Here is a 26,854-nt window from a genome sequence, read left to right as displayed (position 1 = left end):
CAGACACATCAATATGCAGATAATCGATGATCCTCAAAATGAATATACTATAGGGAAGCATCTTGGGTTGTGATGTTGGCACACTATACATGACCTTCAAAATCTCCTCAGGCCAATTAATCATAACATTTTCCTTAACATCATACATAAACCTTACATCATTCACAGTGGGTTGTGCATGATTCGTGTGTCTCTGAACTAAGATGTACGCTATTAGATAGTGCAATAGTCTATTTTCCACAGATAATGACTCAGCTTTTGTTAATTCTCCTTGGATATACAGATGGGGACCTCTCAAATAAGACTTGTAAACCTCAGCAGCATCGAATGAATTCTTGACTCAGTCACAATTACCAATGCTAGCACCATTGGTGGATAAACCTCCCACATTCATGAAAAAATCCTCACTCAGCTCAAATAACTTTCTAGAAACCATAGACCAATACTTGTCATCCTTGTATCTGAAGTTGGCATAAAATTGTCTAACTAAGGTAGGGTAAATATTTCCATTTAATTCCAAAAAGGTGACAGCTCCTTCAGCTTGCATACCTTGCGGAAACTCAAAATTTTGTTCTGACATCCAGGTTAAATCAGCATACCTAATGTAAGTTGGTTTCCTCCCCTGAAATTTTGACAACCGAGTCTCCTGCAGTATGAGAGAGTAGTAGGGGTCTCCACAGTCCTGCCTCACATTTGGATTCGGTGCTGTAGGAATGGGAGTCTTTCGTGGGCGTTGAGAAGTTGTCTTAATCCTTTTTGACTGTCTTCTTTCCATTTTGATTGCAAAACCGAGTTGAAGAAGGATTTTTGGGGGAACCTAACCTCAGGGTTTGGAATTGGGAAAGTGGGGTTTTTGGACAAATTTGAGAGAAAATAAGATAAAATGAAGTGCAATGTGGATGAAGGGTGATGTTTATTCTTCTTTTTGACTAAGAACTCAGATTATATTGTTGCCTCCGAGATTTTGAGAGAAAGGGGATAGAGAGGATTTGAAAAAATATGGCAAAAATGCTTCTGGTTCTGCTATATCTGTTGTCGTTAATCGATTAAATGCAGCACTTAATCGATTAATTATAGTTAAAATTCCAGATTTTCAGATAAATGAGCCCAGGTAATCGATTAAGATGGGACATTAATCGATTAAATTTCGTGAAAAATAAATGTTGGCTACCGGAACTCATCTTAATCGATTAAGACTTATGGTTAATCGATTAACAGGCATCAGATTTGGAGAATCAAGAAGTTTTTTGAGTTTTAGAAGCATACAAAGATTTCTAACACATATCAAACAATTTTTAAGCAGCCACATATACATATAGAGAAAATTATACTAGATCATGAATCATATTAGCAATGAAATGCATTCAACAAGTATTCATTTTGAAGCATATTTGACATTTAGCATACGAAGCACATAATAAAGAGTTAGACGATTTTTGTTAGGTATCACTGGACAGAATATACCTAGAAGGGGGTTGAATAGGTGTAGCGGAGCTCAAGTTCCGCTTTCTGGATTTTTGCACAATTTCCAAAAAATGCTCAGTTAATCGATTAAGCATTGTTCATAATCAATTAAACACAGTAAAAACAGAATGCAGAAAATCTTGTTTAACAGCTCTCTTGCACGGCAGGTTACGAGAAATCGGGCAATGATATAACAGATATTTATACACAGAATTAAACTAGTTATAGTACATAACTAGTATACAAATTATCATATTATATCATGCAATATTACAACTTGAAATGTAAAAGAGAAAGGGATAGAAAAGATTGCGCAAGGATTTTATCATGGTTCATTTTGCGGTCCACTACAAAACTACATCTAGGTCTCCCCTTCTGATCTTGGGAGATTTTCATCTTCACTATACAACACAATGTATTGTTACATACACGCTTCCAATTACAATACTCGAACGCTCCTTTCTTGGAACCCAAAGAACTTCTTCACCCTTGGTTTGACCTTTCCTAAAATCGCCTCTCAAGAAAACCTTTCTTACTGCGATTCGGCCCCAACCAAGGTATCGCTCTTTAACCCAAGACCTCCAAATCTTTATGAAGAACACCTTACCTAACTGCGGCTAGGATTTTCCTAATCCTTGAATTACAATGCTTTGAGTTATGAATGAGTACTTAATACTCGGATTTTAAAATAAAGATCAAAGACTAAAACCTAAGCAAGAACTCACAAGACTTCCTAGTCTAATATGAATGTACATGTATGAGGTTTCTGAAATTATGCAATCATTAAAAACTATCTCTTTTCTTTCCAAGAAACACAAGAATGATGCAAGAAATATTTTCAAATAACATGCAATATGAATATGAAACTTAAAGCTTTAGCATGATCTAATCTTTCTCCTAATGCAACATGCAATATTTTCTCCTAGATATGACAATGAGTAACTCGAAAATATGCAAAGAAAATGATGTAAAATGTATAGATTCTTATGCCACATATGCTGAGATTTCAGTTTAAATAGAAAACTGTCTAAAGTCTCGGTTAATTAATTAAGTACCCATTTAATTTGGCCCAATTTTCTTAAATAGTAGGATGTTAATTAATTACTAACAACTAGTTAGTTAGTTTCTCTTTGCCTTGGTATATTAGACTCTGCCATTGTACACATTCATTCATTCAAAGAGATTCAGCAACCATTTCTCCATAATCTTTCAATGTCTTATAAAACCAATAGGATTGTCTTCAATTCAAGTCAGACATCTGCGCATAGTCTTGGGTCTAGATCATTGGAAAAATAGTCAAATCAATAATATCCTACTTTGATTGGGTATCCAATCCCCATGAATATCTACTAAAAACTGTCTAAATCTCACTCACCTCTCTTAAACATGTCTCCTTGTATTTATTTTTTCACTCTCTCATCCTTACCTCATTATTGTAACATTTTGTACATTTAAGTATATATTTAATAAAATTGTTTTTTAGATAGAAAAAATATTTAATAAAGGGTAGTGGGATCCGAGTAAACCCCATGACATGTGCAACATAATCAACAAGTCAATTTGCTTATCATATAATATAATGCAGCTAACATCATACAGTTAAACCAAAATTTAATCACACAAAATCAGATAGCAACTGACTTACCAGAACATTCGTTTTGCTCTATGTGATTTTTTTAATTCCTATGTCTATAATCGTGGAGTGTTGATTAGGAGTACAAGAAAGAACTTCAAAACTATAGTAGTTAGCATCTTGTATAAATAGGGATACATATGAGACCCTTAACGAAGCACTAATCATACATTCTCTTATCACCCTTTATCTAAGAATTCCTAGTCATGGCTTCAAGTTCTCATCTAATGGTGACTTTGTCTCACTTAAAACTAAGAATGGGTTTGTTCTTTTGTGTTTTTGGGATAGCTTTTGCACAGTTACAACCAATTACATTTTATGACTCACATTGTCCTGGAGCACTTGTTACCATTAAGAAATCAATAAGCCTTGCTGTGTTAAAGGATCGTCGAATGGGTGCATCCTTGCTCCGACTTCATTTCCATGATTGCTTTGTTCAAGTAAGTTCTCATATTTTCATTCTTTTTTCCTCTTGCATTGTTTTTTGATAAGCAAAATTTTATTAATCACAAGAAGAAAAAATATATAAAACAGAATATCTTGGTTGTTTTTCCATTTTTTATTAGTATCTTTATTGTGTTTCGAATTAAAAATAATCCTAGATTAGTGTGTAATCAATTTGTTGACAATCTAAAATTAATAAAATTTAAATTTTGACCTGTTAAAATTTCACTTGGAATGTCAACTCTCTTATATAACATCATATTAAAATCGAATCACTATTGAGTCGATTAAGGATTTAAGGTACTACGTTAATGGGTCACTTGACCCAACCAGCAAGTCACTAGTTTCATCAATTGACTCAACTCGTATTAAAAAATTATTAAATTTATAATACAACATTATTTAATTGTTTGTTCCGGATATATAAACTTATCATTAGTGAAATCTATAACTATATAAGAAAATAAAGTTCCTCCATGCCACGTGTCAAGCTCTCGGCAAAATAATTACCTCCTAAAAGACTTTACTACCTCACATACACCCTACCACACATGATCAAAGCTAACATATACTCATTTGACCTTTCATATCCTCTGCTTTATTAATGAATTAATGAATAATGATAACACCACTATAACTTTTCTGTAAATTGATATAATCAATAATAACCTATCATCATTTTAAAATGTGCACAATTCCCTACGATGCATGAAACCAACAATTGTTTAGGAAATATGTGTTTTTATCCAGTCGAATGCATGAGAAATGTGTATTTTGCGAATGCACAGCTAACTTGCTAATATCTTATAAAACAAATGAGATGAAAGATTTTTCTACAACTAAATTTTATAAATAAGTTACGAATATTATCAAATAACATAGGTTTTATGTTTTAATTGCAACAAAAGTGTATTAATAAATTTAAACTTAATTAAACAATATCATTTTTTTAACATAAGCTAACAAAAAATTATAATTATAAACAACTTGACCGAGTTAGCTTTTTTCTCAAAAAGATGTTGTTTTGATGCTTCTTAAAATTGATTGAATTGACCGAATTGAATCGGTCTAACCGACTCAATCACCATTTTATGCTTAAATTGATCGAATTAAACTGCTTCATAACTAGTTGGAAGGACGACACAAACCGACAAGATATCCAATTCACAGTCAAATTAGTGGAACCGACCAGTAGAACTGGGTTTAATAGCTATCCATATATGATTGACCTGCTTTACTTTTTAATATAATGAAAATATGGTTTTTAAAATTATTTATAAGGGTTGAATATAAGAAGTTAACAAATTAATTAAATAATATAATTTTATTAAAACTTTAATATTTAATATATTGAGATGTAAATTATGTAATTACATGTTTAACATTTTGTTTCTTATTTCAGCTAATTATCCCCTGTCCTCGTGACTGATGTTAAGATAAAAAATAAATATTTCATATGCATAAGCACATAAAACTACACTAATAAGAGGCAAAGGAAGTGTAGCATGAGTTAAATTCTTCTATTTGTTTAAAAAAAGGTCTCATAATCGTGTGTATATATAGGGGAAGAAAGAAACATCATTTCTAAATCCTAAAGTTGCATTGTTTATTCTTTGTTCATATTTTCTGTAGGGATGTGATGCATCTGTATTGTTAAAAGATACACTACATTTCACTGGAGAACAAAATGCTTTTCCCAACATGAACTCTCTTAGGGGTTTCGATGTCATAGAGAACATAAAATATAAATTAGAGACCTTGTGCCCTGGTGTGTTCTCTTGCGCAGACATTTTAGCAGTTGCAGCTAAGGAATCAGTTGTTGCTGTAAGTATTGATTTAAAATAGTAATTTTACTATAGTTATAAGAGCCAATGTTTTAAATTGAGCTTGCATGGGCATTTGTATCACCGTTGTGGTTATAATTATGGTTATTGTGACTATTGTGATACAGATTACAACCGCTTTAATATAAGTTATTTTGTAATTACAAAAAAAAATCGAATTCGATGTGGTTTAATATGACTCAAATGCGGTCTAATACAGTAACGTTGTAGTTAATGTGGCCGCATCGTTATAATTCAATATCACATTACAATTGTCGTGTGATGTGGTTGTGGCAGCCGCATCACGTGACGTGATCCGCAATTTGAATCACGGCTAACAATGGAATTAAGATTAAGATTTCATATGTATGTGGTTACTAATTAATTAATGCATATATAATTGACAGCTTGGAGGACTAGGTTGGCATGTTAGCTTGGGCAGAAGAGACTCAACCACTGCAAGTTTACGTGGTGCTAATTCAGACTTGCCCGGTCCCTTTTTAGATCTTGGTGGCCTCATCAGTGGTTTTGCAAAAAAGGGTTTCACAGCACAAGAAATGGTTGCTTTATCAGGTAGGTCATTGCTTAAATTTCTTATTCAAGTGAATTAATATTTAATCCAGTCCTAGCTCAAAAAGCTTTTAAAGAAGTATCTACATAAATACTACCCACACCCAATAAATCCCATCAACATTTGAATTTCAGTCAAAAATTGATAGCATTATTTTGTTTTTTATTGTATAAGGTATCTCATCATTCATGTCTAAGAAATTAACTAATCTTTTTTGGAGTATATAAATAGTCTATTTAACAAATATCGTTTATAGGAGTTGAATCTTTAATCCTTTAACTTATTAGGGATACAATAAATTCTTACGCTACTAAATTAATACCTTATTGGTATAATATAATATTGGTGAAATTATATTTAATGATACTTCAAGGAAATGGGAGCAAATGTGATAAAAATATCATGACCACAATTACATTCAATGGATCACAATTTAAACCCTAATTCATGATATATGAATTTTTTGTATACTTTCAATTTTAGAGTTATTTATTAAACAAATTTTGCTGTTCAGGTGCTCACACCATAGGCAAAGGGAGGTGTAGATTCTTCAAAACAAGGATTTACAATGAAAGCAACATAGATCCCTCTTTTGCAAAATCATTGAAAGGAAATTGTCCCAAAACAGGTGGTGATGATAATTTTTCCTCTCTTGACAACTCCACATCTGCAGACCTTTTTGACAGTGGTTATTACAAGAGTTTAGTTAACAAAAAGGGTCTTTTTCACTCCGACCAACAACTCTTTAATGGTGGTTTCACAAAATCCCAAGTTCTGAATTACACCACCAACTCAACCCTCTTTCAAAATGACTTTGCTAAGGCAATGGAAAAGATGGGAAAACTAAGCCCACTAATAGGCACCAAAGGCCAGATAAGAAAACAATGCAGTAGAGTCAATTGAGTCCATTCTACAACTTGTTTATTGCTTAATGCTTATCCCTTGCATTTGGACATGTACTTGTGGTATCTTTTTTTTATTTGATTTAAACTTTTGATATATTTTTGTATTTGATTTAAATTATGAAATTAATTGATTACTTTATTTTATAGAAATGTATATTAGATGAGTTCAACCCTATATATGTTGCGAGAGAATAATCAGTTTAGATATCATCTCCAATACTAAAATGTGAGAGTAAGAATGAACTTTTAAAAGAGGAGGGATCCACGTACTTCAAAAGTAAGTTTTTTAAACTTACTCTTCATCATAGCCATCAATTCTAGGGAAATCTAATGGTTTAGATTTACTCATTAATTCAAACCATTGGATTTTCCTAAAATTGATGGCTAGGATGAAGATTAAGTTTAAAAAACTTACTCTTGGAGTAAATGGATCCCCACTCCTTTTAAAATTTTAATTTATTTAAATAAAAACAAAATATCTAAACTAGGGATGGCAAAAAAACCCGTACCTGTGGGTACCCGCGGGTAAAACTCGTACGGGCACGGGTACGGGTCACAAACGGGTATCCGCAAGTATTATAAACGGGTTTTTAAAAATGCTCGTAGTATATACGGGCGGGTACGAGTATTATGGTACCTGTGTCTACGGGTACCCGTTATTTATATGATTAATATATTATATTTAATTAAAATAAAAAGTACATTGTTCTAACATTCATTGCACTATGTATATTTTTTCTTTTTACTTTGTTTACATATTTTATTGAGTTTGGTGGTGAAACACCCTACAAATATTATTACATGTGTAGAAATACACATGTTTTACAAAGAAAATATGTACTTTTTGTTAAGGAAATGAGAACAAAAAATCACACAAATAGAAAACACCAATAAATTTAGTATTTTTGTCAAATATTCAATCAAAAAGTAAAAAAATAATTAAGTTTTATCTCATTTGAAACATAATAAAAGTAAAAAATTAAAAATTCGTTTATAATATAGGAAACCCACGGATACCTGTTGTACTTGTGGGTACCCAGAAATACCCGCAAATACCCGCACAGGGTACCCGTACGCGTACGGGCGGGTATGGGTAATGTTCTTTTATTTTGAAATGGGTAGCGAGTAGCTACTACCCGTGTCCGCATATGCCCGTTACCATCCCTAATCTAAACCATTAATTCTTTTTTGATATCAAATATCAAGAATATGGACCTTATACTAGATTTTATGTATTAGAGAGAATACTAACCCTAATTACCATGACACTCAAGATAGATTTTATTCACATTAATAATTGGGCACTACCATCCATATGAGTTATATAGAACTCTACGTTTGTTAGTACCTCCGGAATTCTCAACAAAAGAGTAGAAACAAAGGTGAGTAAGAGTTCGGTTGAGTTTATTAGTGAATGCTTAAATCCTAGGCTTATGAGGTTATCACGTGCTTTCACCATAACTCTTTGAAAAGCTTACTAATAAATGTTATTCTTTCCTATATGTATTAACTCGCAACATTTATTAGAGGGATGTTACCATTGAACACATGCAAGTATAGATCGGGGGTGGTTCCTAAATCCTTAAAATGAGGATAGTAGAAATGTTCTATTGATGAAAGAGTTATAATTTGGAGTTTAAAAAATGGGAGATGTTAAAGGTTGTTCACCTTAGTGAAGAGAGGATTGAAGATAGAAAAAAAGATTGAGAAATTTAAAATGATCTTCATCCTACTTATCTCATCTTATAAGATGGATGTTTTTACCTAAAGAAGACAACATGACATACATATATCAATTATTATGTGACACTCATGCACTTTTTAATATGATGGGTGATGGCTCTAGTAGTCATTATGGTTTTGGGATGCTTCTTTTCAACATTTATGAGACATTTTGGGAGTTTGATGTTTGTAATATTGTAACTCAATTTTTCATTCATGATTGACTCATCCCCAACTTCAATACTAGCATTGTGGTTCTCATGTCCAAATCCTTCTGAGTTGATACAATTGAGGAGTTTAAACCAATTGTTCTAGTTAATTTTAAATTTGAAATCATCACAAAAGTTCTCGTTAATTGACTGGCAACAATACTTCCTAAAATCATTTCTCCTCAATAAAGATGATTTATAAGGGACAAATAGATCAAGGATTGTATTTTCATAACTTTTGGAGTCATCATTTAGCAAGATCACAAAAAATTTGGTGGGAACCTAGTATTGAAACTATATATAAAGAAACATTTAGATACTCTAAATTGAAATTTCTTATTGGAGGTTCTAATAGATTTTGGTTTCAATGATAAGTTCATTAATTGAATAAATATTATTCTAAGTTATGCAAAGCTCTCTACATCTACAATGGCCATAGTGTGGGATATTTCAGCTGCAAAAAAAAGGGTTAGACAATGGGATCATTTATCTCCCCTTCTTATTTGCATTGTAGAGGATGTCCTTAGTAGGAGAATCTCCAAGCTTGTCCAAGATGATACTCTAAAGCCAACATCGGAGCCTAACAACCTTTGCTCCCCTTCTCATGTTCTGTATGCAAATGACATCATAATTTTTTGCAAAGGATCAAAAAAAATATTAGTAGCTTACAAAAAGCTTACCAATGATTATAGCCAAGCATATAGACAAATTCTTAATCTCAACAAATGTAAATTATGTAGTGGTACCATTTCTCCTAGAAAAGCTTTGAGCATCTCTTAGGTCTACTTTGGGTTTCTCAACTTGATCTCTCCCTTTCAACTATCTAGATGTGTCTCTCTTCAAATGTATGCCTAGGAAAATTCATCCCCAACCCATTGCAAATAGAAATGTTAATAAATTGGATGAGTTAAAACAATATCTTCTCTCAATCATAAGTAGAGTAGAATTGGTTAAATTCATAATTCAAAGCATGCTCATCTATAGTGTTCTTGTCTATGCTTGGCCAAATCAACTTTTCAAAGAGCTTTACAAAAGCATAAGGAACTTCATTTAGGTAGGGATATAAAGGAGAGAAAGATAGTCACAGTGGTCTGACACAAAATTTGCATGTCAACTATAGAAGGTGATTTGGGTCTAAGATCCCATAGAGCTTTGAACAAAACAGTTATGCTCAAGTTAGCATGGGAGATGGTTTCATCCCACCCAGATTGAGCTCATTATTATATATGTGAGTCCTTTTGGCATGAATTCGAATACACTAAATCATTTATTTGGCCTGAATAAAGATCAAAAAATTGTCTACCACTTCCAACTCAATCTGGAAAATTGGGGATGAGAGCCGAATTCATTTCTAGAAAGACAATTGGCTTGGAATACCTCTGAAGGAATACCTTTCAAATGGTCCAACATATAAACTTGAAAGCTATGGTCAAATATTTTATAAGAGATGATGATTGGAAAATCCCCCTATAGTTTAGACAATATCAACATGACCTAGTTGACATGATGAATAAAGTGCCAATTCCAAAAATCAAACCAAGGATAGACTAGTTTGGTAGAACTCAAAGGATGGAGAACTCTCTCTAAAAGATGCCTACAACCACATTGCACCCAAGGGCCATTCACATCCACTATGCAAGGTAATCTGGGAGTCCAGCATTCCTCCATATAAATCCTTCATCTCCTAGAGGCTTCTCCATAATAAGCTCACAATTGAGGAAAATTTGCGAAATATAGGTATACCTATAATTTCCATCTGTTCCCTCAGCCTTAGACAAAATGAAACATTAGAGCACCTATTTTTCCATTACCCTTGTGAAAAAGCTCTATGGAATTGGCCGAGTACAATCATTAACTTTCATGTGAATGGTTCTTCTTTGAGTAATGTCATGATATTAACTTCTAGAAGCTGGAGTCATCAAACAAAATTTCATGGCATTAACCTCTTTTTCCATTGCCCTTACTGATAAGCATGCTATCTCAGGAAAATATCTGATCCCCACTTCTCTTCATTCCTATCTTTAATTCCAAAAGTTGTTTTTTATTGTTATTTTATTTTCTAAAGGGATAATCACAATAAAAATATATGAATTCAAAAAACCAAATATCTTAACTATTTTTTTAATTTTCAAAATTACTTTATTTATTAATTTAAAAAGGTGTAAGAAATTGATAAAAGTGTCAAGTGTACTAGTTAGCTTTTTTATTAAAAAATAAAGAGATGAATATTAATCTCTCTCTCGTTTTTCAATTTGAAAATAACATAATAACTTTACTTAATTATTTATTTAAAAATGATATTTTATTACTGTTTGAAATATATATTTTTTAAATCAATTTTAAATTTTTGTAGTTGGTCAAAATTGGATATTTACATATTATGATTCTTAGTCTAAGATTGATCAACTTGAATTGGAAATAACTTCTGCGCTGATTTCTTTGGGCATAACTTATAAAAGAAAAGATAATTAGGTTATGGAAATGTTGAAAAAGCAATTCCAGGTTATGGAAATGTTCATCTTATCATTTCATCTTTTCAATGTGGAGTGTTAGCTTTGAACGTAAACATAACATTGTTCAATTGTGAATACCAACCAACAATCTTATATAATGATTAAATATAATTTCAAATCACATGATGATTTTACAAGCTGACACGTAGTCATCTAAAAATAATAGTCAAGTCAAACCCAGGTACCCATGTTGTTTTTTCCATGCAAAGAAATCAAAGGAGCACATAGGAACAAGTTGAAAATACCAATGGCGAAACCATGGGAAGAGAAAGTTCAATCTCCTTCGCCACCACCTTATATGCTTCTAATTTCGCATATTTCCCTTTCAATTTGCTTCAACCACGTGAAGCAGCATTTTACTGAACTCACATCATAGATTATCCATTCAAGAGTGTAATTCTGTATCATCATGTGGAGGTACATTAATGGAAGAACTGCCAGAAGATTTCTATCCACTTCTGCCACTGCCCGTGGCTGGTGGAATCATGTAAGACCAGCACCGAAAGACCCCATTGTTAGTGTAAATGAAGCTTTTCTTGCTGACCCTTTTCCCCTCAAGATTCATCTTGGTGTGGTATAACATCTTCACCCTTAACTTTGCTTAGGAAAACTAATGTTTACTAAAAAAGTATTGCATGAGGTTCCGGTTCCGACCCATTTGCGAGTTAGATTTTGGAGAGGAAAAAAGGGAAAGCTTCATAGTGAGAGACAAATATACTTTTTGACTTTGAGGCCTTAAATTTCCATTTTTTTCCTCCAAAACCGAAGTCACAAAGATAGTCATAGTGGGGTATGATAGATGTATGCAGTCCAATAACCTTACTCTTGTGTCAAAATGTTTACTGAATTCATAAATTTGTTCATCTCTTGTTTTGTACATTAAGGGGACTTATAGAGATGATGATGGCAAACCTTTGATTCCTCATTGCGTTCGTGACGCGGAAGCAAAGATTGAGAGATGTAAATTGGAGTGAGTCTTAGACATTTCTTCTCTTACGCATGTTGTCTCTATTATCAGTTTAGTCCTGTCTGATTCTTCTATCTTAATATTTATTCCATTGGAATATGATCTTAATGTCATGGCATGTCATAAGTAAATGACAAATTCTTAATTCCAGAAATTGATTTTGTAAGTAAATGTCGATGTATCTCTTATCTCGAGATAGAGTAGTCAGTAGTCCCATGATATGCTGATATAAGAATGGGATACATGTCAATGAGGGCATCAAATTTAGTCCTACAAATAATATATTTATTTATTTATTTGTTATTTATTTATTGCTTTTAGAAGTGGATACCATAGTCTTGGTCATAATCTATTGCTTTCGTTAAAAGTAGAATAGTTGAACAAATTTTCTAGTTTTGATCTCAATCTATTGCTACAACATAAGTTATAAGCAACACCCTTTTATTATATGAGAAAAGATGTTCCGATAATATATGAGTTCAATATATTGTCATTGTATCATCCAATCTTCAACATTAACTTTTGAAAAAGTATTACAAATGAATGGTAGATGACTGTGTATAAATCTTTATATTGACAATGCATAGATATTATACTCTTGTTATATTAGTCCTAACAATTTTGGGTGCTTATATGCACTGATAGCTTATAGATACCACCCTCTCTATTAAAAATCAAAACATGTGTAATACAATGTTATCTGCATTGATTTCACTCAGATACTTTGAACAATTTATACGAGGAGTGATGGAGTTTAATTTTATTCTTAAAGTATGTTCACAATCATTCAAATAAAAAATTCTTATTAGTTGCAGAATTCTTGATTTGCTCATTTTGTAGAAGTCCTTTCTCCTACAGATCATGTTGTTCTGCATTACATATTACAGCATCTCCTCAATTTGTAAAACATATATCAGGAATAACAAGAATCAGTGTTTTAAATTGTGGTCAAGGTTGCGGTTAATGTGATTGATGCGACCATTGTAATACGGATTGCGGTCGTTCTGATGCGGCCCAGTGCTGCCTGATGTGGCCCAAACGCAATCCGATGCGGTTGCATTGCAGCCCGATATGCTTGCATCACTTTGATTCATATCACAATGCAATTGCGGTTTAATACAGTTGTGGCGGTCACCGCAACCACAATATTGCAGCCGCATCACGTAATGTAGTCTGCAATTTGAATCGCTAACAACAACAATCAACAACCAAGCATATATCCCACTAGATGAGGTCGGCTACAATATATCTGTCACAACTTAAAATATTTTTGCCTTCTAAAAAGGAGTATTAATTTCACTTATTGACAGGAACTTAAACTCTTCTGCAGTCACTTCAAAATTTGTTCTGGAGAGTGTAAAGTTGGCATATGGGAATGATTCATATGTAGTAAGAGAAGGATTGTTTGCTGGAATTCCAGCTTTGTCTGGAACCGGTGCATGTCGCCTTTTTGCTGAATTCCAAAGGCATTTCTATCCTGATTCACAAATTTATCTACCAGATCCAACCTGGTCAAAGTAAGTCCTTTTCACCTTGTAATGTTCTTTCAGCTTGCTTCTTTCAATTACCTAATATAAGTTTGTGCACTAATGCTATAGTCACCACAACATATGGGGACAAGCTGAAATTCCTATCAAAACCTTCCACTACTACAATCGAGATACCAAGGGATTAGACTTTGCTGCACTCATTAATGATGTCAAGGTATCAGAATCTTATGATCCAAGAGTTTGTTTACGAGTTGGGTTTTATAGGAGAAAGGGAGGGCTTGAGATAGTCATATCATAATTATATTTCATGGCTCTGAAGTTCCCTTAGTTTTCCTCCAATAATAACCAATTGCACATAGACCCTTAGGGACTGTTTGCGAGTTGTACTTTGGAGAGAAAATGAAGGCTTAAGAGCCAACTTACAAGTGTGATTCATGGCTTTGAAGCTAAGCCTTCCCATTTTCTCCAAAACTCAAATCGCAAATGGACCTTAAATATGCTCCTTGTTTCTTACAAAAATCTAATAAGCTACAATGTGCATTATAGATATATTTAGTCTTCACCTATGAAATATCACTTTTATAGTTTTATTGCTTCAACAAACTGCATTGAAGTGCAACTTAAGTTTTGTTTCACCCAATGCAAGTACTGTATAAACTATAAACTAACCTTTAATCTTTTGTTTATTTGATGCTGGTATGCTCAGAATGCACCAGATTGTTCTTTCTTCTTGCTCCATCCATGCGCTCATAACCCAACCGGTGTTGATCCTACTGAGGAACAATGGAGGGAGATATCATACCAGTTCAAGGTGATAACAAATGGCATGCTTTAATATTGCTTTGTACCAAAAGCATAAGCCAGATATAAACTTCTAATATTTTTACATTAACTATTTCCCAGGTAAAAAACCACTTTCCCTTCTTCGACATGGCTTATCAAGGTTTTTCAACCGGGGATCTTGACAAGGATGCCGTAGCACTTCGAATATTCCTTGAAGATGGACATTTAATAGGTTGTGCTCAAACATTTGCAAAGAATATGGGATTATTTGGGCATAAAGTTGGTTGTCTAAGGTAAGAAAATACTTAATTTCACTCCAAAAGTTGAGTTCTATATCCTAGTAATTAGAAGCATATCATATGCAATGACTCTGCAGCTTCAGTTTTTATAATAGGACTTAGCTATATAATATGTTTCATGATGTATCTTTGTGGCAATGCTCAACATTGTAATAATGCAAATATGTTTAATCATTTTGATTGTTAAATTATGTTCTATCCAGCTTTATTGGTCTACTAATATAGTATCCATAATAGTGTTTTGTGTCAGGATATAAAGCAAGCATCTGCAGTCAAAAGCCAACTACAAAAAATTGCCCATTCAATGTATAGCAGCCCTCACATTCATGGTATCTTACTAGTTACTATGATCTTGAGTGACCCAGATATGAAAGCACTTTGGAGGAAAGAGATTAATGTAATAGCAGCCCTCACATTCATGGTATCTTTTCCCTTTTTTATCAAATTGATCAAAGCTCTAGCTACATTTGATGGCAATTCCATGTTTGAAGGTAATGGCAAAACGGATTCAAACAATGCGATCTAGTCTGCGCCAAAGTCTTGAGACCTTGGATTCATCTTTCAATTGGGAGCATATAACTACCCAGGTAAAAGGTTTCTGATTTGTAATTTCACTAATTTGTATATGTTGTTACCTTTTGCTTGAAGCAACATCTTATAACAAGAGCACGTAGTTGTATTTAGGGCAGAATGAAGCTCCTACCTAGTATAGTCTGAGGAAGGTACAAATATCAGTCTTACCTCACAAGCGGATAAAATACGTCCAAAATTCGAACCTGTGTCCTCTTGGTCGATAATGTATACTTCAATTTAATGCATGTACTAATGCAGGGTGGCATGTTCTGCTTTTCTGGACTAACCCCGGATCAGGTTAAACTCCTGGAGAAGATATTCCATATATACATGACTCCTGATGGACGAATAAGGTATGCTTCAAGCAAATATCAACAACTCAACCACAATCACTATAATTAAATTCTCTCTTTTATGTCTCTTTGTTAATTAGATTTCAATGATTGAACTACAAAATACTCTTGCTAGTTGCTATAACTCCTTAGTAATACTTGCAGCATGGCAGCTGTGACAACAAGCAATGTCAAGTATTTGGCAAATGCAATACATCAAGTGACCAGAATTGATGAAGAAGCATTGACTGCATGTAACAATAGGTTTTGATCACAAGATACGTTAACCATTTCAGTTATGATATATGGGAAAGAGAGATCTACCATCCCAAATTCTGTCTTATACATTGTCTGTGTGACTGTGTCAATAATAATGAAGCAAAAACTATAATAATGATGAAGGTTTAAAAAAGTTAATTGACATGTTATGTTTTAATTGGCGCGGAACAACATATGACACAACATATTTTTATGGATATCATACAATAATGTTTAAATTAAGTCTTATTGGATTATGTGAGTACTGATTTTGTAAAGATAATTTTAGTTTTATAAAAACAGCTACAAATTGAGTGATGAATGAAATAGAAGATTTACTTGTAGAAACATTTTGGCTTATAGAGCATATATAAATCTTACTTTGCAACACCTTGACTTTGCATTTCTTCTTGTCATATTTTCCACCTTTTGTGTCCTATATAAAATCTTATGTTGGTAAAGCCAAAAGAATTAATAGATCTGAAGTAGCAGTGAGAGAAAAAGAATATCTAATATAACACTGACAACCTGAAGAAAAATCTAAAATTATATATTGTCACTATATTATCAATAGTTCATGTTTAATCGATCATTCACTTTTCAAACAAAAGTATAATTATTTTATAAATAATGATTCGTGTACTGACTGTGTATAAAAGATTCATAATGATATTATATTCTTATTTTATTTTATTACTTGTCTGAACACATATGTGTATAGAGACAACAAATTAAATATTTAATTTTAATTAAAATTTAGTCATTAATGATAACACAAAAAAACAAAAATATATTTATCTCTAAAGATGACTTGTTGCATATAATATATATATATATACAAGTTTTTCTTTCTGGTATTATTAATAGTTGTTCATTTTTTATATGCTAATACTATATAATATGTGGCCTATATGCACATGTTAACTTGGGACAAGCTGAAGTCACTAGCAACTCCTCTGCCGACAAATTTCGATCCCATTTGTCTCATAATCAGTCCTTCTGCTTTTGCATCATATTAAATGTTGGTACATCGATGTTAACCAGAACTTTTTTCTACAAATTCAACCATTCTTTAAAGTAAACAAACAAAAAGGGTAGTTACTGTTTGATTATGTAATATAATATAACAAGTAAACTAAACAATTTTCAATCAGTATCCATTTTATTTTGTACAAAAGCCAATTCCATAAGTCATTATTTAAGCAGAACTAACAACCACTCAGATTTGTATTTGATTAGTGTAACAGATTCTAAGTAAGAAGTGGTGATCATTGTTTTTATTTGAATCCATGACCATGACACAATGCTAGTTTTGAACCATGTGGTAAGTGAAGTATATATAATATTTCTTTGCTTACACGACAGAGCAACAAGACATTCAGGCCAATAGAAAAAGAATTAACTCTCAAATGATGTTTAATGTTTCACCGTTCAGGCCAAATTGATGGCACGATAGTAGCTTTTAGTTAATAAGTCATTTGTAAGCACCATTTTAAGTCATGTTAAATTGTGACCTTGGAATTGTGTAAATTTTACTCTCTGTAAAACTTTGGTTCAACAAACAAATTTAAAAGGAATTAACCTCCACCAGTTCTTGATCTTAGGAAATAAATAAAGCATTACTAAACTTTTTTGATTAAGTGGTTTTGTCCGACTTTCCAACAATGTTATGTGTACAACCCACCAGAAAATTTTGCAACAACTTTTGATTTTATGAGGCACAGTAGTCATAAAGTATTATTTTATGAGTACAAAATATTATTTTTGTTTTTCTTCCCCTCCCATAAAGTAAAAGGACAATGTAGTGAATGTACCCATCTATAAATGTTAATAAATGCTTAAATTTCTTTGAGCTATGAATCTCCCAAATTTCAAGATTTAGGGCAAATAATTATACTAAATGCTCTCTTATTCTCCCTTGTGTGTATTTTTATTTGTTTATCACCACCACTGCAATAACAATAGCCAAATCTATACTTCTTACTTCAAATGAAGCTATCAAACTCTCTTTTGTCACACACTAAACAGAAAAAACAATGAACTGTGATCATTATAATACAGCATAAGATGTTTAAGATACACACATAGCTTGTTATATAGGAATAAAAATTAAAAACCTATAGCATAGAAAATTCACTACACTCTAAACATGAAGAGCATAAATAGCTAAAAACATTCACATATATACTCTAAACAGCACATTGGTCACGGCACACATCTCCAATAGTGTCTCATTCTCTATCTTAGATCAATAACATATTACTATATGGATAAAAAAAATAAAAAAAAATATTCTGATTGGTTGAAGATAGAAAATGGGAGGACAAGTGATCTTTGTCCCATTGGCCACACGAGATCCAAGGCTAAGTTACTATGACATGATAGTCCTAATTAACTATCTTAAGCTTTCCTCTTCCAAGCTTCCCCATTGAGACAACTTTGGAGGAATCGGATAATGAAGATGATGATGATGACCATGAAGAGGATGAGAGTGATAAAGAAGGAGGTGATGGTGACGAAGAAGAAGACGATAGAATCATTTTCTTGAGATTAAGTTTTGGAAGAAGTGCTAGAAGAAGATTGGTTCTTGATCTTTTCTTGGCTGGCTTTTTGTAAGTGTTGAGGTGATATGAAGGTGGAGGAGTTAGAGGAGGGAGAGTATCATCAGAGATTGTGTATTTTGGTGTGCCAGGTTGAGATTCCCAAACAAATGGTACAGAAACTTCAACTCTGAAAGATGGGTTAGAGATGGAACTTTCCTTTGAAAGTAGCCTGCGGAAGAATTTATCATCTTGCTTGATTTGGAGGACACTCTTTTGAGGAAGATCAGCTTTTGAATTAACCATCTTTGTTTGATTAGAACTGTAGTAAGTTTCAGTTGGTTTTGGAGAGAAGGAGATACAAACAAAAAAGAAGGTTTTCGGATTTGTTTTTGGTTTAAATAAGAGTGACAAACACAAATGACGTGGCAATGTTTTTGGTGGGATTTATCCTAGCCAAGGATTCACTTACTCTAAGTGTAACTTTTTTAAATTTAGTCCAACAAATTTTTTTTAAACTTATTCCCCATTTTAGTCATCAATTTTAGAAAAATCAAATAATTTAAATTATTAAATAAATCTAAATCATTAGATATCTTTAGAATTAATAGTCACAATGTAGAATAAGTTTTAAAAAGTGGATCTATTATTTATCCTCATTTGAGATGTACTTGTTTTACCTTTAGGAAGGTGTACCAATGTCATGGTTCAGCTCACTTTTTTTTTGGTAGTTTATAGTTGTCCTACGTCCGAGCCTATGGTGGCTCAATGCCTACACTTGTGACCAAGACAACTTTAGGCATAGAATGAAGATCCTTTATTTTTATTGGTGTTTTCAATGATATCATGGACTAATTAAATATATTATTTTATTGAGATAAAAAATTATAAAGTAATATTTTTATATTAGTTTGTGTTTTTCTGTGAGATGAGGATATAAAGACATGATTGTTTCAATGATCTATAATGTTGGGCATAAGGTGGCTCCTATATACCTCTTAGAGGTCCCTATCCTTTTAAGTATTGTGGTTGATTTGAACTTTTTTAGGTTTCTACGGGCCTTATATTTTGGGCAGTGTTATGAAACCCGAGCCGGATATCAACTCGGAAGACATCTCGTATAGGTTCTAACCGGTTAGACCGTCTTGTCGAACCGGATGACATCATAATATTATATATATATATATATAATATAATTAACTAAAATAAGTGAATAATTTACTTATTAATATCATATTTTGTATAATATCCAACACATAAATCAAAATATTACATAATTAGAATTATAAATCAAAACACAATTATCTTATATAGAAATTGAATATTTTAATTCATCCAAGTATCATTTTTTTCATTAGATCATTGAGTATATATTGTTCAACGCTTCAACATATAAATTTACCTGTTACTCTATTAGAATATAAATTAGTCAAACTAAAAATTTATTTGCTACTTTTAGAACTGGCATATTATTTTTATATTATGTAGTGGTAGTGTGGTACACAGCTCATAAACTAATTAACATATTAGTTTTATATTATATATAGTGGCACACAGCTCATAAGTTTAAAGTTTTGCTTTTCTTATAACCAAATGTTATCCCTTATCACGTGAAACAAAGAAAAACGAAACTAAATGCCATAAACAAGGAAAACTAAACCCAAATGCTAGAAACCTAGAAAATTAAGGGGCAAAAAGTAAGAAATCATACTGCAATGCAGAGGATGACGGTGACGAAGCTTCTTGCGTGTGACTTCTTGCATGTATAACCTCTTGTGGTGATGGTGGTTCTGCTCTACAATGACCATTTTTCTTCCTCTATGATGTTGTGTGGGTCTGTTTCTAATTTAAGTTTTTATTTTATTTTGCAGTTTTGAGCCGGCCAGGCTAACTAACCGGGTTGTTCCCGAGTTAACCCGGCCTTACCCGGTTTGCCCGGATTTCGAACGGCTAGAAACGGTCTGAAAGGGAGGGCGGGTTATTAGGTGAAACGGGGCCGCTTGTGGTGCCGGTCAATGGTTGGAACAGTCGGACCGTCCGGTCCGGTCCTAATAACACTGATTTTGGGTATGTTTTGGACCAAAGACTACTTCAAAGTAGGTTTATAAGTATAGATGGCAAAACATGTAATGTTTGTCGGTGTACTTACATAGTTTGCAATTTTTTGTGGACATGACATACAAATTTTGGTCATTTGCTTATTTTATCTGGCTTGTTTGCTTACCAAGCTCGCAGACATTTCTATTGGGCATTGCGGGCGGCCAGCAAGTATAATGTATGAACAATAATAATAATTCAAATAAGTTATGATATAATATGATTTAATGTCTCAAAAAAATCATGATGTAATATGATTTAATGTCTCAAAAAAATCGTGATGTAATATGATTTGGTTAACTTTATATAAAATGTCAAAGTTTTTTTAAATTTGTGTTTTTTCTCTACTTATTTTATTACTTTTTCTTTTGTTATATTGTTTTTATTTTATTTTAAAATTATACATTAATGTCTGTGGACTGCCCAAATGCTCATTACTCTGTTTTAAAACAAGCAGAGCATGTCTAGACAATGTGGTTATGCCCGTGCCCGCTTAAATTTTTGTGGACATTTGCAGATACGGGTGAAAAGGGTTGGGCGACCCGTTTTGTTATCTCTATTTATAAGTAATGGGTTCATTTTACATGTAGGGAATGTCAGTAGTAACATGATTATTAAATGTCATAAATTATTCCTAATTGATAGGAGAGCATGATCTTTGGATACTGGTAGATGATTCATTAAATACCTTTAATGATAGTCTTTCCAAAAATAATTGGATTTATTCATTTCCTTTAGAAGGCTATGGAATCCAAGTTCAACAGTTGAACTAGAATTTTCAAGGTGTCAGATAATTAGTACGACTCAGAAGTTATTATTTTTCTATTTATTAAGCAATAAAGAATCAATGTGACTATTATCAATGTGACTATTAACAAACATACCCCAAATACTTTCTATTACCTTCCATTGCTTAAATTATCAAAATGAATTCAGAAGTAGTGTTTGCTGTATTTACACCTCCAATGTTCAATTGAAAGAATTATCATCTATGGGTTATTAGAATGAAAGTTGTTGAACAAGATTATATCATTCCAACTCTTCGAGTCAATCCAACTTTTGCACAAATTAAAAACGAGAAGGAGATGAAACAAAGAAAGTTCAAAGCAAGAGCACAACCATAAACCTGCAGGTGAACCGGTCGGTATTTGACTAAACTGGCTGGTTTATACACATATTCTTTTTTTTTTTTTGAAAAAGAAACTTAAAAACTTAAAAGCACATTACAATGTGAGCCATCCTTCCAACCTTTCTTCAACACTTCAAGGCACATGCTTCCAAGACATACTTAGATTACATCTTTTGGTTCCTAACATTTGTGTATAATCTCAGTAACATTTGTGTAATCTATGAGTACTATCTGAAGATAAGATTTGGTGTAAAAATATAATATCGATATGAGACAACTTTGACTCATTGATATTAAATGTTAAAACTCCAAATTTAATTGTTTTGTAGAGTGGATTGTGAACTTGTGTCATTTATTTAGTTATATTTTGCGGTTGTTAAGTGATATTTTTGGATTAATATATATTTTGTAATTTAGACTTTAATTTGTTAAAAACTTAAAGTTGTTTGTTTATATGAATTTTGAGTAGATTATGAATATGAATTATAAATTTGAGTATCTACCTATTTAAAATTTTTTTGTTTTAGGTTTTTATATATATAAATATAAGTAGGTATGTCCAGTTTAACCGGATGCGGTTTTAACAACACTGCTTTTACTTGTTTCCCTCTCAACTTCTTTTTTTCTTTTTCTGTGCGTTGTGATTAACTTGAGGTGTTTGTTACCGTTGACGTGAGTCACTTTTTAAGAAAGACTTTTATTTATATATATATATATTGATAATTAATAAAATTATAATATAATAAAAATTTAATTTTAAATAAAAATACTGAAAAAACATATATACATTTATATTTAAATATGATATATTATATACGTTTTTTAATATAAAAAAATTCTCATATGTCTTTATCTCGGATGTGGGGCCTAACACACTATGTTTCGAAAATCAAGGCAATGACTCCGGTGTCAACATGGAACGACACAATCAAATTGGACTAGACTTGGCTGTTTGTGACTGTTTGTGGTTTAAAACTTTATTACATTTCCTTCAAAATATTTTATTTTGGGATACAGTAACTTATACAGTATCAAGTTTTCATATATTATTAGTCGTTTGTTTATTTATAATATTTCTATTTTAGTATTAACAATAATTAACATGTAAATAATAAACGATATTTGAATGGCAGTATAAAAAATTCCCAGATTATTATTTATGAAATAATAAATTTAATACTTTAAATGAAAAAAAAAACATTTGTATTTATTAAGCATAAAAGCTTTTGGAATAAGATTTAAAATCATGTCGTTCATTATTTATTATGTTTACCTTTGATGTTCAACTTATCCAACCTTATGTCCCATTTTATTTTTGCATCTTTCAAATTCTCCAAACACTTAGCTAGCTAAAACTTAACCTCTCTTTTCTTCGCATTGTTCTCTCTTCTGATCTCGATGGAAGTTAATGCTGCGATCTCCGACATGTCAGTGAACCGGTTCGAACCGGGTTCAGGTAACGTTGTTGGTGACGGCGTGGCGAAGAAGGAGAAAGAAGAGTGTGGTCTGAGAACTGAGATTGATACATCAGTGCCGTTTGAATCTGTGAAGGAAGCCGTCACACGATTCGGTGGTCTTGGTTACTGGAAACCCATTTCCAACAACAATAACAAGAAGCTCGTCTTTGCTGAGGTAACTTCTCTTTTGTGAAATGTTTCTCACTTGTTTAGTTACTGCATTGTACAAATGAAACATTGTGATAATTTGGTAGCATTCTACAGCTTAGACCTGGTTTGAAATTATTATTATTTTTGTAAAAAAAATTAACATTCATTTGTGAGTTCTTTTTATTGGTTGATATGTGGTGAAAATTATAGGAGATGAAAGGTTTTTTTTTACATCATTAATAATGTGCTTTTCGTGATTAATTTAGTAGTGATTTGTTGCATTGTAGTCCAAAAGCTTTATTATTATTTTTTAATTGTGGGTGCTTGTAATTGGCTTCTCCATATTTGGCTCAGGGTTAAAAAAAATTGAATAATATCTGTATTCATTTGCATTACTTTGTTAAAGAATCAATGATATTGAAAATGAAGGCTGAATAATGGATTGACACAGTTAGTACATACATCTTTTTCTCAAAAAATTTAAGGGTCTATATTTTTTTTTGGTTTCCCACGGGTATCCTTGCACTAGAGGCAATACTGTCCGAGCCGGGAACATCTACAAGTATGTGGGGCTAATTCTCCCAGTAGGAGTCGGGAACATCCATAGGTATGTGGGACTAACTCTCCCAGCAGACATTTTTTCCATCCACAAGACTCGAACCCGAGACCTTGCATAAGGGAATCAAGCATGTACCACTTGAACCAACGTCCGTTGGTTAAGGGTCTATTTGTGTTAGCGACTGAACAGTTCTCATTTATAATTAACTTCTTAGAAGAATAAATTTGACTTATGGTTGAGATTAAAAGATAGTTAATGATGACATGATCATTTAAAAAAAATCACATGCATTTATTTTTAATCTGTATATTCAAATAAGATCTAATTGTCAATGTTAGTGGTTCTCATTTCTCATGGATATTTTCGTGTGTTTGCTTTATTGACAATGCTTTGTCAATGAATTGATAGAACATTATGAAGTTGTTTTATTCAAGTAGCCGACCCTGCCTAGTAGTATTAGGAAATTATTGCTGCCGTTGTTGTTGTAGTGCCCCTTCTCTTTTTCCATATGATCACATGACAAGCAAACACACAAAATCAACTGAACTTCAAATTTGCCAAGTTCATTGTAATTTCTAAAGCATATTTTGCCACTTTACCTATATATCCAGCTAATGGTTGATGTTAACAATCAAGGGGGCTTGAATCCAAGTTATTAATATTCATTTTGAACTGTACTTTTCTTTATGCATTTGCATTGAATTAAATAGTGGAAGTTTCACTTCTTTTAGCTGCAGCGCACGGAAGAGCTCGACGCTGGAAAACTGGAGGAGGAAGCAGCAGTACTGGAGAAAGAACTGATCCTGAAAGAAAGGGATACTCTTCATGTCTTAAAAGAATTAGAAAGTACTAAAAGGCTTGTGGAAAATTTAAAATCGAAGCTGCAGAAGGAAGAATCCGAAGCTAATTTGAATCATGAGATGAGTGTATGTGATAGCATAGCTTCTGTCAAGGAGAAAGAAGATAAGAAAAACCAAGTGAGTCATGTTCTTCAGCATTCTTCGGAATGTTGTAGCCGATACCCTTCACCGAATCCTGGCTTAATACTAATGGAACTAAAGCAGGCGAAGTTGAACCTGAACAGAACTACAGATGATATTGCTGACGTCCGTGCTTCTGTAGAATCGCTGAACAAGAAGTTAGAAAAGGAAAGGATCTCACTTGAGAAAACCCGTGAGAGGTTAACTAAGAATTCTTCGAAAATATCTTCTCTCGAGGAAGAGCTAAACCAGACTAGACTAAGACTGCAAGTGGCAAAAGATGCTGAAATTAAAGGTGGTTTTGATGATCCTTCAGACATCACAAGAGAGCTCCAGCGATTGATTTCTGAGGCAGATCATTTCAAAAAAATGGGAGAAGTTGCGAAATCAGAAGTGTTGAGAGCAATGTCTGAGATTGAACAAACAAAAGCTATGATAAGCACTGCTGAAATCAGGTTGTTTGCTGCCAGAAAAATGAAGGAAGCTGCTAGAGCAGCAGAAGTTTCTGCCCTTGCAGAAATCAAAGCTTTATCTTATCATGAGAATTCAGGTGGAGATGGTATGCAAAAGCATGAAGGCGTCACTCTTTCCTTCGAAGAGTATACTGCTTTGACATGCAAAGCTCGAGAATCAGAGGAACTTTCTAAAAAGAGAGTTTTCGATGCTATGCTTCAAGTTGATGAAGCAAATTTATCAAAAATGGACATTTTGAAAAGGGTAGAGGATGCAACAAAAGAAGTTAAAACTAGCAAGATGGCCCTTGAAGAAGCTCTGGAAAGGGTGGAGGCTGCAAATACAGGAAAGCTAGCAGTTGAAGAGGCTTTAAGGAAGTGGCGGTCCGACAGCCATAAAAGGCATTCTTCTATACATAACACTAACAAGTTTAAAAATTCTTATCCATCTCCCCATCGGAGAGATTCTCGGTTATTCAATGTAAATGGGCTGAACCTGACAAATGATGAACCTAAGCCAGTTCTGAAGCCAACCCTGTCGATAGGGCAAATTTTGAGCATGAAGCTGATTCCACTAGAAGAATATGAAGGCAAGATGCTTAGAGAAAGAAGCTCGGCGAAACAGAAGGTGTCACTGGGTCAGATGTTTGCCAAACAAAATGATGATCCATCCTTTGACAGGCAAGTTGAGAAAGAAAATACTCAGAAGCAGTTTTCTGCACAAAGGAAGAAATTTGGATTTTCTCGATTCTCCCTTCTTCTGACAAAACAACAAAAGAAGAAGAAGCCAACATTGAACTTAAGATGATGGCTTGCTTGATAAATTTGCTCGATGATAAGAATGAGTCTATAATTTCATCTTCTATTATCTACTGCTTAGAGAGTGAGTTTGACGCAATGGTAAAGTTGTTGCTTAGCGACCATGAGGGCACGAGTTCAAATCCTAGAAATGGCTTCTCCCCTTACAAGGCTGGAGCCCACGAAGTAGGAGCCTCGTACACCTGACCGCTTTTTTTATTATGTTTGTCTAGATTCTTGTTTGTTGTTTACTTTATTTCGGTTGCAGTGTTCCTTGTATATTAAATAATGCTTTTTGTTAGCTAACTATGCTTGTAGAGATGGTTTATATGAATTTAGCTTATGTAAGCTGGTTTTATAATTTTCATATGCATAAGATTGTCATATTATGTCTAATACATGATATACTTTTCCATGAGTATATGTGCATATACAATGGTGCTATTAGTTGGCATGTAGTTTAAATTATGTGTAGGAACAGATACCATTTGCTTGGTTCTTGTAATATGAATTGCAGTCAATGAAGAGGTATCATTTTAAGAGACATTATGGACAAGTAGAGTATAAATTACGACATCCCTAAAATAAAATGTGATAAATGAGAGATATCATTATATCTGTATCCACTTCATTGTGGAATCAGTTCAAGAATTACGCCTACAAAATACAACTAATGTCACTCGAAACTCCTAAGACCGATAATAAA

The 26,854-nt window shown here is 32.9% G+C and overlaps 4 protein-coding genes across 5 annotated transcripts; 3 read left to right on the top strand and 1 right to left on the bottom strand.

The window, feature by feature from the left end:
• On the top strand, positions 3,250-6,949 carry LOC109361760 (cationic peroxidase 1-like). Its single transcript, XM_019607300.1, has 4 exons — positions 3,250-3,537; positions 5,174-5,365; positions 5,772-5,937; positions 6,450-6,949. Exons 1-4 carry the CDS (start codon positions 3,304-3,306, stop codon positions 6,836-6,838), a joined length of 981 nt encoding a protein of 326 aa, XP_019462845.1. The 5' UTR covers positions 3,250-3,303; the 3' UTR covers positions 6,839-6,949.
• LOC109361699 (aspartate aminotransferase, mitochondrial-like) lies at positions 11,557-16,057 on the top strand. Of its 2 annotated transcripts, XM_019607224.1 has the most exons (10): positions 11,557-11,858; positions 12,169-12,254; positions 13,562-13,768; positions 13,850-13,955; positions 14,448-14,552; positions 14,645-14,817; positions 15,061-15,220; positions 15,315-15,410; positions 15,655-15,749; positions 15,894-16,056. In XM_019607224.1, exons 1-10 carry the CDS (start codon positions 11,694-11,696, stop codon positions 15,997-15,999), a joined length of 1,299 nt encoding a protein of 432 aa, XP_019462769.1. In that variant the 5' UTR covers positions 11,557-11,693; the 3' UTR covers positions 16,000-16,056. The 2 variants fall into 2 exon arrangements, with proteins under 2 accessions (XP_019462769.1, XP_019462770.1); XM_019607225.1 differs by lacking the exon at positions 12,169-12,254 and having other exon boundaries at positions 11,708-11,858; positions 15,894-16,057.
• LOC109362039 lies at positions 17,869-18,944 on the bottom strand. The gene has a single exon (XM_019607612.1). The coding sequence runs from the start codon at positions 18,830-18,832 to the stop codon at positions 18,374-18,376; it is 459 nt and encodes a 152-aa protein (XP_019463157.1). The 5' UTR covers positions 18,833-18,944; the 3' UTR covers positions 17,869-18,373.
• Positions 23,040-26,544, top strand: LOC109362950 (WEB family protein At2g38370-like). Its single transcript, XM_019609055.1, has 3 exons — positions 23,040-23,384; positions 24,650-26,226; positions 26,374-26,544. The coding sequence occupies exons 1-2, from the start codon at positions 23,151-23,153 to the stop codon at positions 26,156-26,158; spliced, it is 1,743 nt and encodes a 580-aa protein (XP_019464600.1). The 5' UTR covers positions 23,040-23,150; the 3' UTR covers positions 26,159-26,226; positions 26,374-26,544.

Source organism: Lupinus angustifolius, chromosome LG12 (assembly GCF_001865875.1).
Source record: "Lupinus angustifolius cultivar Tanjil chromosome LG12, LupAngTanjil_v1.0, whole genome shotgun sequence".
NCBI lineage: Eukaryota > Viridiplantae > Streptophyta > Magnoliopsida > Fabales > Fabaceae > Lupinus > Lupinus angustifolius.
Note: the sequence above shows the minus strand (reverse complement) of the source record. Positions and strands in the feature narration are given on the sequence as shown.